The sequence below is a fragment of the Plutella xylostella genome, chromosome 8, assembly GCF_932276165.1.
Source record: "Plutella xylostella chromosome 8, ilPluXylo3.1, whole genome shotgun sequence".
In the NCBI taxonomy this organism is placed as follows: Eukaryota; Metazoa; Arthropoda; class Insecta; order Lepidoptera; family Plutellidae; genus Plutella; species Plutella xylostella.
This window is the reverse complement of record NC_063988.1, coordinates 1,546,884-1,559,424: the sequence shown is the minus strand read 5'-3', so window position 1 is coordinate 1,559,424 and position 12,541 is coordinate 1,546,884. Positions and strand designations below refer to the sequence as shown.

At 41.4% G+C, this 12,541-nt stretch overlaps 1 protein-coding gene across 2 annotated transcripts in view; it reads left to right on the top strand.

Annotated features, from left to right (window-relative positions):
- Positions 1–12,541, top strand: part of LOC105385986 (formin-like protein) — a 70,626-nt gene that overhangs the window by 44,848 nt on the left and 13,237 nt on the right. For both annotated transcript variants that reach the window (XM_048622812.1, XM_048622813.1), the window contains exons 2-8: positions 3,170–3,340; positions 7,510–7,589; positions 9,521–9,660; positions 10,051–10,283; positions 11,029–11,277; positions 11,857–12,000; positions 12,414–12,530. In XM_048622812.1, coding sequence (XP_048478769.1) covers positions 3,170–3,340; positions 7,510–7,589; positions 9,521–9,660; positions 10,051–10,283; positions 11,029–11,277; positions 11,857–12,000; positions 12,414–12,530 — 1,134 coding nt within the window. The remainder of the gene's footprint in view (positions 1–3,169; positions 3,341–7,509; positions 7,590–9,520; positions 9,661–10,050; positions 10,284–11,028; positions 11,278–11,856; positions 12,001–12,413; positions 12,531–12,541) is intronic.

The following is a 12,541-nucleotide window of genomic DNA, read 5'->3' as shown; positions in this document are numbered from 1 at the left end:
TGACGTGACAAAATTTTGCATCGCGTTCATTCATCGCGCAGCCACAACAGCGAGCGCGACGAAGAACTTTTGTCACGACTTAAATGCGCCCCGTGCTAGCCCTTCTGCTCTGGTTGCAGTATCAGCTTTCTATCACGCCTGATAACTTTACAGACACGTTGAAGTCCTCATAATTGATAGTAGAAATCGCACACGCCCTACTAAATGCTCGTAGGAAGCGTGGTGTGCCCATCTATAAGCATCTAATTAGTACTAGAAAGTTCATTATTCACGGCCGGCGAGTGCGGAGCTGTTAATGACGCCGTGCTCCCATTATGTAGATGATGTCCCTGTGTGCTAGAAAGTGCTTGTATGGAGTTTACCATCGAGACTAACTAGCGCTAGTGTACCCTCGAAGGGTATAAGGTTTAAGTTGACTAGGACTAGCTGTTGAATTAAGTTTTTGAAGGCATTTTGAATTGTGTGTTATCTTTGATAAAATGATAGTGCTATGCTGAAGAGATTTTCATTTTCGTATGGGACAAGAACCTTCTTTCCTACATGTTAACATAGAGCATTGTATGTATTTCAAAAAGCCAAAGTGAATTTTCTTCTTTCTGGATGGCGCCAGATTGAAGCAAAACGTCTTATAACATACCTGCTGTTTATGAGGTACGTGCGATCACGGCGGTGGTCCGTTCAATTAGTGACGAACAAATCAAATATTTGCCACCGGCATGAGAACATGGTCAGTGACCGATGATGGTCATTTTTACTAATATTTACTCGCGTGTTACATCGTTATTATGTGGGAAGTGGTCTAAGTTGTTTTGGTTAGTGAAGTTTGTATTTATGAAGGAACTAGTGGACTAACTATTTAATCTCACATTGTGAGATATTCATATTCTTATTTGATTTCAAGTGGGTACCTACTGTGTTAAAAGATGATTCATCTAAATCAGAAGTACCAGGGCAACATAAAACAGAAGAGATCTGAGGAATCGCTCAGCGGTTCACGCACTCGGCTCCCTGCGTGGGATACCCGCCAGTAATAATTGAGCGAGTCATCCATGCTGATCTATGCTAATGTGGCCTGCGCCCGCGCACACCGCTGACTCACCGTACACTCGGATTCGTTTAGTCTTTTTTACAGTTAGATGAACTTGGCTGTTTTCTCTGACAAAAATGTATTTTATAGAAAAGTTGCTGCATTGTTTATTTGGCCATTAGTCTTCGGTAATCGTACATGACGCGTGGAATGTGGCTTATGAATCTTCGGATTGGGCACGTGATATTTTGTAGACTTTCTCGTGACAGTATTTAAAAAGTACTTAATAAATATTATCTTATTTATGATTAATTTTTATACATCAACTTTTAAAATATTCTCCAAAATGACGCCAAACCCATTTCATCGGTATAGTCCAAGGCACCCCTGTGATAATTGCAGTCAAGTCCACTGCATCTATCTACCTATCAATAAGGACGTTACTCATAGCTGCCCACAGTACCTCGACAGGCGAGTAACTACATAGTTGAATCTCATTAGCCGGTGGCGCGATAACGCGGCCGCGGTAATGGCTGGTGATGGCCGCTGTCGATGCTCCTGGTACGAGCCTGTAATTACCACTAGAGCTAAAGGGTTACTCTATACGAAAAAAAAACTTAGTTTCGGAGAGCTGCTAGAGACTGCGACTCTATATCTTTGTATTAAACGTGCCGACTGCTCGACAGCGTTCGTTCGTTAGTTTTTCGTCAGTATAAAGTAACCCAGACGACAGATGAGTAATGAACCACTTGCAGCCTTGTTGGCCTGTGGGATGGTCTAGCGAAAGAATGTGATAGGCAGAGTTGTAGTTTTTTGTAAAGAAACTCAATCCGTTTGTGTAGTTCTGTTTGTGTAGATTAAAAGATTACTTATCCTCCGTATTGTTATTATTTGCAGAGGGTTTGTGAGGGGTGCGTAACTCGGGGAGAAACACGAGTTTCGACTCTACGAGTATATGTCGATCGAAATTAGTGTATGATATGTTCGCTTTGCAAACCTCTTGGAAACTAAACACAAACAAGATTTCTAATTACAAAATATGTACATATGAAAAAAACATCATCTCATTGCTCTAATAACAGGATATGGAACCTGTCGATAATTTTGCCGATATGCAAGTTGTTATAATTATCTCCTCAAACGAGGCTGACGGGCCAGTTTACTATCTTCAAAGGTCCACGTAATGAACATTGATTCCATCCTCTTCTTAAATAGAGCAGGAAAAAACTTGGCGTTATAACTTTTTGTTAAGATAAGATTTATAAAGACATTTCACACATCCGAACATGGGTGCGGCCGCTTCCCACTCGCAGCGCCTAAAGCGGCGACTATCTGTAGCATCTAGAAGTGGACAAACTAGTCCAGACGGTATCTGACGGAAGGCAGATTGAACCTAACCCCGGTAACTGTTCTTGGCTTTGGCTTTAGGCTAAACTGGCTCAATGTTAATGTTCACCATTTGATTTAAACGCCTTTATACGCAATACCGTTAGGATTTCTGTTTGTTGTAAATCATTTTGATTTGTTGACGCATGAGTGAGAGCGCGCGCTCGTGCATATATGAGTGCATCTTTGAATCGCTATTTAGATGGAATGATTGACTGAGACACAGAGTAAGTAATAGTCATGACTCATGAGTCACCGCCGTATTCGCTAACCGAGATTTCCGCGATACTTATTCAATTTGCCTGATTGAACACGTGAATTAAACCGCCTCTGACAATTTAACCGGCTTGGCCAATTCACGGCGAATGTTCATACTTTTTTCGATTGATTACCGCATTAACTGGTTTGTGGATTAGTCGACTATCGACTGCCTATCCATATTTGAAGAAAACGACAAACGACGAAAAACACGACAGTGTTATCGATACAATAGATTGTCCTATCGATTGGGTACAAGTATACGGTCGAACAGTAGCTTGCAAAACTATATTATCGGAAACACTATACAACAGCTTGTGTTGGGGTCTACCAAACCGTAATAAGCCAGAATGGTGGACTAGGCTTAAAACCCTTCAGAAACCCGTGCCCCAGCAGTGGGAAAGTGACGGGTTGTGATGAAGAAAAAGTCCACCAATCACCATTCAAACTAACAATATTTTTTCAAATAGTCTAACCCTTCAATTTCTTCTTCCACAGGCGTCAATGGACCTTCCGGCGGACAAGGCGAAGCTGTTACGCAACTACGACCTGGACAAGAAGTGGGAGATCATCTGCGACCAGGACATGGTGCAGGCGAAGGACTCGCCGGGGCACTACCTCAACAAGCTGCGCACCTACCTCGACCCCAAGGCGTCTAGGAGTCATAGGGTGAGTGGGGTGGTTTGGATGGTGGAGGGTGATTAGTGATTACTTGAATAGATCCTCTTTGCACATTACTTCACGTGCTACTGATGAGCATTGTTGGATATTCTGTGTAGATCTGCTAATTCTATTATTACGTACCAAAGCTACGCTAGGCTCCTGGTCCAAGACGGTGAAGAAATGATCTGTGTCGAGTAGAAATTGGTAAACTAAAGAACCCGCTCGCAACGGACATCGTTTCTGTGGCAGATATGGCTTGTCTACTGCAACTGCAGACGTGATAAATTCAGTAAATGAATAACGTAGTAATTTTCAATGTTAGTAATTACTATGCTATGGTCCATCCCTGGCTCTTGCGTGCTGCGTGGCGTCCCACACGTCCCGCTATTTCCATAAACTTGTTGAGCTGTAGTCGGACCACCTCGGCCGCCAGTGGGAGGCGCGTGCCTTTTACGTACTTGATGTCTAATAAATGGGTACAACCGTAGAACAAGGCAGATTTGAGTGTACAACCTCACTAGTCTTGCAGTCTTTAGATATGGATCTGTCGAAACGCCAGCAATTTCCTAAGATGGATAGACGATTATTAACTTAAATCATACAGAAGGCATTTTCTTTCATGTGCGGTTGAAATGTTATCATGGCCAACGACTATGATGAAAACACTGCGTTGAATAGCTTAATTTCACTTGAAATGCTTAAAATTAATGATGCAGTTACGTCGTCACTCTTGTCTATGGAGAAGGATTCTATAAAATGACCAATCTTCATTAATATTCAGCAATTTAACGAGTTCCACGGGCATCGATAAGGTCTTATGGAAAACCCGCTATCCTTAGTTTACTAGCTATATGATAAAGCAGCTTTTTCTCGTCGCAGTTACAAAGTTTTCCAGTAAGATATTGCGGGATAAAAGGCTAGCTAGTCTCTTTTGTAAATTTCACAAAGCTTTTTATTGATAAAATATTTTCCAACCGATCAAATAAATCCGGAAAAGACCCCTATGTATGCTATGATATACCTACATTCATCCATGTATAAGCTGCATTACTGCATAATTAACCTTAAGAATTGATAGAACAAAGAACTAACCAAACAACATTACTATTAATACACCACATACTCAAGATTTTTGCTGAAAATACAAATAAGAAAGAAACCTTTGATACAGTGTTATGCAAGTGTGCCAATGACCTTATGAAACTGTTGACGATGACAGTAACATGTTATTGACCCCGAGCCTACCAACTTCATTTACAATAACAACTATTGCAACTACCGATAACACTATTATCACAAAACTAATAAAGCTGTTACTTGAGTTAGAAAAAGTATAGCAAGAACAGTTAAAGCCACTTCAGACGGCATACCGGTCGGAGATACAGAAACAAACTGATTGATCGCTTATGAGTCACTGCTCTTCAGTTGTATCGTAGTCCTCTCAGATTATATAGGCTTCACGATATCAAGATCAAATCTATCCCCTATTTCATGGATATTAAGACGATACTGTAGACTTTTATGCAGTGTTTGAGGGACAAGTTGAGGTGAACAGAAGACACGCCGTATTGCGACTGTGGGAATGTATTACGTCACTTTTCTATTGTTGAGGTTCTCTACACTCATAAGCATCGATCGAAAATTGTAATAGATGATGCAGAAATAAGTGTGACAAATTCAGATATAAATTTTATAGTAAATAGGTACATATAAGTGTAAGTATTTTTTCCGACTAGAAACAGGGCAATAATTTCATGGGTGGTAATAGGAGGATAGGATAGGTATTCTATTAGCACTAGTACTGCGTTGAATGACAAAATTATAATAAGCTGTGTCATATTTCTTATAAGCTTATGACGATAGTTTTTGCTTCAGGTAAATGCTGACATGATCATGTTAAGTGGTGTTAGTCATATCTGTATTGGTTTTTATTGACCCTACTTACCTTGTTATAATCTCATATCCTCTATTTAGTAAGGACCTTCAATACTTCCTTATGTTTTCTTGTCCATCATCATCATCAATATCATCACCATAGCAGTTCATTGAACCTGCGAAAGTTCTCGCTATTTTTGAGGATAAGTGTATTTCAATTTTTAATACCATGACACGCATGTACTGATCGGGCTTAGAGTTGTTTATTTTGTGTATTAATTTTAAACACTTCTCTTCTTCTTAGTATTTTGGTGACAAACACCAGAGCTGATCTCCTTTTCCTCTACTCTCTATACATTATCCTTCCTACATCTATTTCCCTCATTAGCTACCTGTCATTTTTTAGTTGTTATTGAAAAGGATTTACGTGTTTTCAAGGTTACACGCTAGTGTAAACGCTAAAGTCTAGACTTCAGGCGCTCGCATGCCTACCAGGACACGGCGATTATTTTAATGACATCGATCGTCGGGGGCTCGCCTTGGAAATACCGAAGACACTCCTTCACTCATGAATTTATAACTATCAACTCCCTTCTATATCCTCCTTGAAAAGTCCTGTGTGGGTGCAGTATTTCAAAGTAATGCCATTATTGAAAAGCAACTTCTTCGATTGTACAGGAAATTGCGAACAGCAGTCATGTAAGATTAGCTGATAATAAGTTTAAATTAGTTTTTTAACTCCATTAACATTCTAAGTTGTTTTTTGTCGCACTATCATCAGAGCGGTTACATGACCAAGCTAGTTTGCAGTACACATGGTAGGCTGTACTTACTTTTGTACGCAATACATATTACTTCGCTAATCCCTATGGGTTTTCCTATTTCCTTTTATGTAAGCACAAATGCAGGCCTTCCTTTAAACGTGTACATACAAGAAATCTGATGCACGCATGGCGCCCGAACAAATGAGTCGAAAACTTAAGGGGGACAGTCTGAGCAAAACGTGCAAATCCATATCAGGTACCTAGTGAGGAGCACGAACCAGCAAAAACCGAGCGAGGCTGTAACGGGCCCGCTCCATTTGAGGCCTCGAGTGTAGCGAGCGGACCCCACATCGATGTTATCGCGCCCAAACGTCTAATCGCAATTACAGCTCTAAGAACATGCCGCACTATTGTGAGCCTCTGACCTTTGCCAAAGGGGCTAAGATTACGCGATACAGTTAGGATATGAATTTGATTTGATCTTTAGGTTCAAAGAACAAACATCTGAGATGCTGAGGGTCTTTGGCATTTAAATCAGCATCGTCATATTGCGTTTATGGGACGTTGCGTAAATGTTAATGATGTCTTCACTACGATTGCATCTACGAGGGACAACGTAACTTTCCTGATGATCACGATAATTATCTTAATAGCTGGCGGATCGATTAGTCGGCACACGGCCGCATTGGCAACACAACTGATCGCCGTAAATGGTGTTATGAGTAATATAATGTATGGTAGTTAATGCCTTTCCGATGTCGAGTAATTTTTCTCTTAATTGCACTGATAAGTGCTACAAGCATTCGTCTGTTCTTGACAAATAAGGGGACCACCGGGCTTACAGCAGCCAATCAGCCCCGTGATCTCTGAAATGCTTATAAGTTAAACTTGTTATTTCTCATGAAGGGAACTGTGTTACTGATCATATTTTTGACGTAGGTAGGTATACAATGCCAGTTATAGCAGGCAGGCTATACGAATAGTTAGGGGCACATATTAAAATAACTCAGTTTTCTTGTTGCGATCTTTGGTCCTCGGGTACATGAATTGTTCGGGATCACAAGCCCTAGAGGTCAGATCCATAATGTGGAGCGCTCGTGAGTCATATCTACGAGCGTGTCGCAGTCACGCTGATCTTTGACCTCCGAACAAAACATGCAGCGCCCGATATTGAGAACTGTGTACGAGTATATTTTGGGCTACGACATCACTGAAAGATACAGCACAAAACATAAATAATAATAGAATAAGCTGAAAATGCCTTGTAAGTTTCCGCTAAAAACAAAAGCTATTATATTTTAAGAAGGGGATGAGATTGTATAGATTTATCCTCTTGATCATTATCATTACCTAGAGATTATCTTGTATTTGTTAATAAAAATAGGTATTTATAAAGGTCCAGCCGTGACGAAAATAATTTACCAATCAATGTTGAATGTGTTTCCGTTTGTACAATACACAATTACATCATTGAAAATAGACATTTTGATGCAAAACCGTAATAAAAATATTAATGTTATCTATTTTTGTTTTCAGAAACGGAAAATGGTCGGCGATTCAACATCCACGCAAGTCCTTCGAGATTTGGAGATCTCACTTCGAACCAATCACATAGAGTGAGTTATTTTACTTTCTTTTCATTCTAGGTATACAGCAGGGCGATCACGAAAAATATAGAATCGAATGCGAGTGCGACTAGTGTCAACTTGACAGCACTTTCGAACACTTTTTACCTATACAATTGACAGTTGTCGCACTCGCATTCGATTCTATACGTTAGCTCTGTTTTTCGTGATCGCCCTGCTGATAATAAAATAGCTACAGCTCTACAGCTGAACACAAAAGAGTAGAGATTAATGTTTTTGGAACTAAACAGATTTAAACCTGGCAATAAAAAAAAACTTGTGATTTGTGGTCTGTTTCTATGGTTTGAATGTCAAACTCGCCCTGTTCCTGTATAAACAAATCGAATTTTGCTTAATTTTGGAGTTTTGTGGATTGTTGAGTTTGTTCACGAAGTGAAAATGAATAAAACCATTCGCAGCGAAGCTAGACAGATGATTTACAGCGTTTACGACGACCGAATGGCGTAGTGGTTAGTGACCCTGACTACTGAGCCGATGGTCCCGGGTTCGATTCCCGGCTGGGGCAGATCATATTTGTTTAAACACAGATATTTGTTCTCGGGTCTTGGATGTGCCCGTAAAATGGCAATAGGCCCGCCCCCTATTACATTGGGACTAACATAACACTCTGGCGAAAAGTGGGTGCATCAATGCACCTCTGCCTACCCCGCAAGGGAGTACATTAGTACAAGGCGTGAGTGCGTGTTTTTTTTTTTTTTTTTTTTTTTTTTACCTACGATGTTTGGCGGAGAATGAGGCTGGAGAAGTATTAGTCAATATATACGATGTTTATGAAAGAGCAGCGTTTTATACTGGTGAGTAGGTATTTAATTTCTAACCATTAACATACATTGCTTATATTTCTTGTAAAAAAGTACTATTTTGATGTAATAGAATGCCTTTCAATGTGTATTTGTTATTCTTATAGAGGTTAGAAAATACTAGTGTCAAACGTTACATGACATCAGGGTCTGGATGCTAATGTTGTCAAAACATCAGGTCTAGATACTTTTTTACTAACCCCCGACTCAAAAAGGGTATCGATAAGTTTTACAGCTGTAGGTGTCTATGTGTGTCGGTCTCTCCGTGTAGAGTACCTATTGTAAAAATATGTGTAAGAATATGTAATGCCGAGTTGCAGCAAGGGACTTTAAGCTAATGTGGACATTAAATCTATGTCTGTCTCTTTCTGTCCGTATACTGTCAAAGCAAGGCAACAATACATTTAATGCCGACATTAACTTAAAGATCCTTTCTGCAACTCAGTGTAAGAGTCGGTATAAATTCTCCAGACATAATAATTTGCAAGTCACTGCTTTTCTGACCAATTAAATAATTTGTTGCAGGAAAATCGGTAAACACAGTTTTAGAAGAATTGCCGGGGCACATTTGAACTTTTTCCTGAGCAAGAAAAAACTGTAATAAAATATCGATGTGTGATACTATCACTTTTCTCCTATAGTAATTACATAATGGGATAACCAACACATGTTTCAGTGCAAAAAAACATTATGAAATACACAATGAAATAAAAGTTACAGTTGATTTGATTTAATGAAATTCATTCAAGACTGCCCCCCTCTCCCCTACTAATTTCTTCTCTTAACATAAACCTCCCCAAAAAGTCGCATTTTATAATTAGTAAATATTTGAAACATTTCTCGTTTTGATTTTTTCTGCTAAAGTATCGTGATACTTTTGTCCGTTTTCTATACTATAATAGTGTGGCCACTTTCTTAGATTGCAACGCCCTCGATTATTCTCTACTCTTTTATGTTCCATTGTAAATAGGTATTTATTATAACACCTATTCGGTGCGAGGCTTCTCTTTCGAATCAGCTCATCCGTTTTTGAGATACGAAGTCTAACAAATACAACATATACATCCGTCAAACTTATAAAATACTTGTCCGTTTTTCCAGATGGGTCCGAGAGTTCCTGAACGAGCAGAACCAGGGTCTGGACGTGCTGATCGACTACCTGAGCTTCCGCCTGAGCATGATGCGCCACGAGCAGCGGATAGCGCTGGCGCGGAGCCAGTCCAGCGAGGGCATCAACCAAGGTAATGCAGACTGATGTAATACAAATAAGGGGTATTGTTGCTTGTCCAGATTACATGAGATTCATAAATCTTCATTCATAAGAGAACATGAACCAAGGTATCGTAGCCGGCGTAGCCCCATATTGTTGCTTATGCTACTGACTCAATGCAGTGGAGTTATCATTAAGAAGTATTGTTGGGCGGTTTATTCTAGCAGCTTCATAAACTGATACGGTTCGCAATTTCCAGTGTCTAGCAGAAAACTGATGCCCTTTTTAACCGTCTTCAAAAAAGGAGGTTCTCAATTCGTCGCGATCTTTTTTTGCGTGTCACTTCTGACTCTTCTGAGCCTCTTCTGGCATAACCCTTATGAGCATACGAAAGCTTAAACCCCTGTTCTCCCTCCACCAGCCAACACCACAATGTCGGACTGCAGCGCGCCCACCGACAACGGCCACGCGTCCCTCAACGCCACCTGGATGCGGCGACCTCGAGCGACCGACAGCGACACGGCGAGCGAGGGCGGCGGCGGCGGCGGCGTCGCGCGGCGGCGGAGTCGACACGCTGCGAGGTTGAATATGGGCGCGTCGACCGATGATATTCATGTGTGCATTATGTGCATGCGCGCTATTATGAATAATAAGGTTAGTTATCATGGTGAAGAGGCTCCTGATGAATCGACAGCGACACGGCGAGCGGCGGCGGCGGCGCGGCGGCGGCGTCGCGCGCCGGTGGAGTCGACACGCCGCCAGACTGAATATGGGAGCGTCGACGGACGATATTCATGTTTGCATTATGTGCATGCGCGCTATTATGAATAATAAGGTTAGTTTTGATAGTGAAGAGGCTGTTGATGAATGTCTGTCGATAAAAGGGGAAGGCTAAGATAGGTTTCGTCAGGGCGCCATCTTAAAACACATAATATTTTGCCTCTACATTTTTTAAACAGTACCTATTCGTATTTCGATGTTTATGTGTGCATTATGGGCATGCGCGTTATTATGAATAACAAGGTTAGTTGGGTGCGAAGAAGCTGCTGATGCATATATGTATCTGTCTATCAAAGCAGAGATAAAGATTTCCTCCAGCACACTTTTTTCGCCTCTAAAATGCATAGTTGTACTTGTACATAGTGATCGTATTTTGAATAACATGGTATCGCAACAAGGTTTGACGTTATTCGAAGCGGACATCCTAAGAATGTTTGTTATTGCATACCATATACTGACATTCCTATTTCATCACAACAACAAGTAAAGTCATAACAAACCTTCTCATTGCGGCAAATAATATGATTAGATTTAGATTTCAAACAGCACATATTACACTCAACCCAATCCAAACCAATCTCCACAACCCTCACTAATCTATATCTATTCCTCTTCACAGTACGGCTTCAACATGGTGATCCAACACCGAGAAGCCATCAACAGCATCGCTCTCTCGCTGGTCCACCATTCGCAGAGGACAAAAGCCCTAGTCCTGGAGCTATTAGCAGCGATATGCCTCGTGAAGGGAGGCCATCAGATCATCCTGTCTGCGTTCGATAACTTCAAGGAGGTGGTCGGGGAGCCGAGGAGGTTTCACACGCTGATGGAGCATTTCATGAACTACGATAATTTCCATATTGAGTTTATGGTGAGTAAGAAAATTGTTTTTTTTTAAGTGTCCTTTGTACATTTTATACGTATACTCACGGGCAATGAAAATGTTTCATTGAAAAAAATTTCAAATTACTTCTAAACAGAAAAAAAATTAAATTAATGACGCCTGCTGCAATATTTAAATACATTTAACGGCGCATCAGAATATTACCAACTAAAAACATAAATATTTTGTCCAAATTTCCTAAGAAATGTTTAAACAAATTGGATCCATTTGGTGTCTGCATTTTGTAAATGGAACGGTTTCTTTGCCCGTCAGTGTATATCTTTAATCTATCTGGTGTCTTGCTGGCTATAAGAGATTTTGGAAGCATATTTAAGTACTTATCAGTAAATTAGATGACTGGCACAAGGGCAGCAATAACATAGTAGAGCAGCGTGCCATTCGTCCATGAGTTTATAATGACCAATCACATAGTGACGCGTCGAGCGCTCTGCTGCATTTTGCACCGCAAGCGCTTCCTAAACCTGTGTTACTCTTGTAGTTATATCTTAGTAGTCCACCTATGTATATGATTCTTGAACAGATGATTAGTACATTTTCCATCCGCAGGTGGCGTGCATGCAGTTCGTGAACATCATCGTGCACTCCGTCGAGGACATGAACTTCCGCGTGCACCTGCAGCACGAGTTCACGTCGCTCCGCCTGGACGAGTACCTGACGCGCCTGCGCCTGTGCGAGAGCGACGACCTGCAGGTCAGTAGTTCACGTCGCTCCGCCTGGACGAGTACCTGACGCGCCTGCGCCTGTGCGAGAGCGACGACCTGCAGGTCAGTAGTTCACGTCGCTCCGCCTGGACGAGTACCTGACGCGCCTGCGCCTGTGCGAGAGCGACGACCTGCAGGTCAGTAGTTCACGTCGCTCCGCCTGGACGAGTACCTGGAGCGAAGAAAAAGAAAAGTGCTCGAGTGGCCTGAGTCCGCTCGTATGAAAATAGAGCATGACCGATTCCGGTGATTGACTGTCGCGAAGAGCGCCCTTCTTTTCTATTCTATTCTCTGTAGGGTAATAGGGTAGTAATTTACAGCACCTGGCTCTTTCGAATGGAACCATTGTGACCATATTCCTTGTAAAGAAGTAATTTTAACACAAGTTTTCCGCACTTACAGGTGCAGATATCCGCGTACCTGGACAACGTGTTCGACGTGGCGGCGCTGATGGAGGACAGCGAGACCAAGACCGCCGCGCTCGAGAAGGTCAACGAACTGGAGGACGAGCTCGGACATGTATGTTGTAG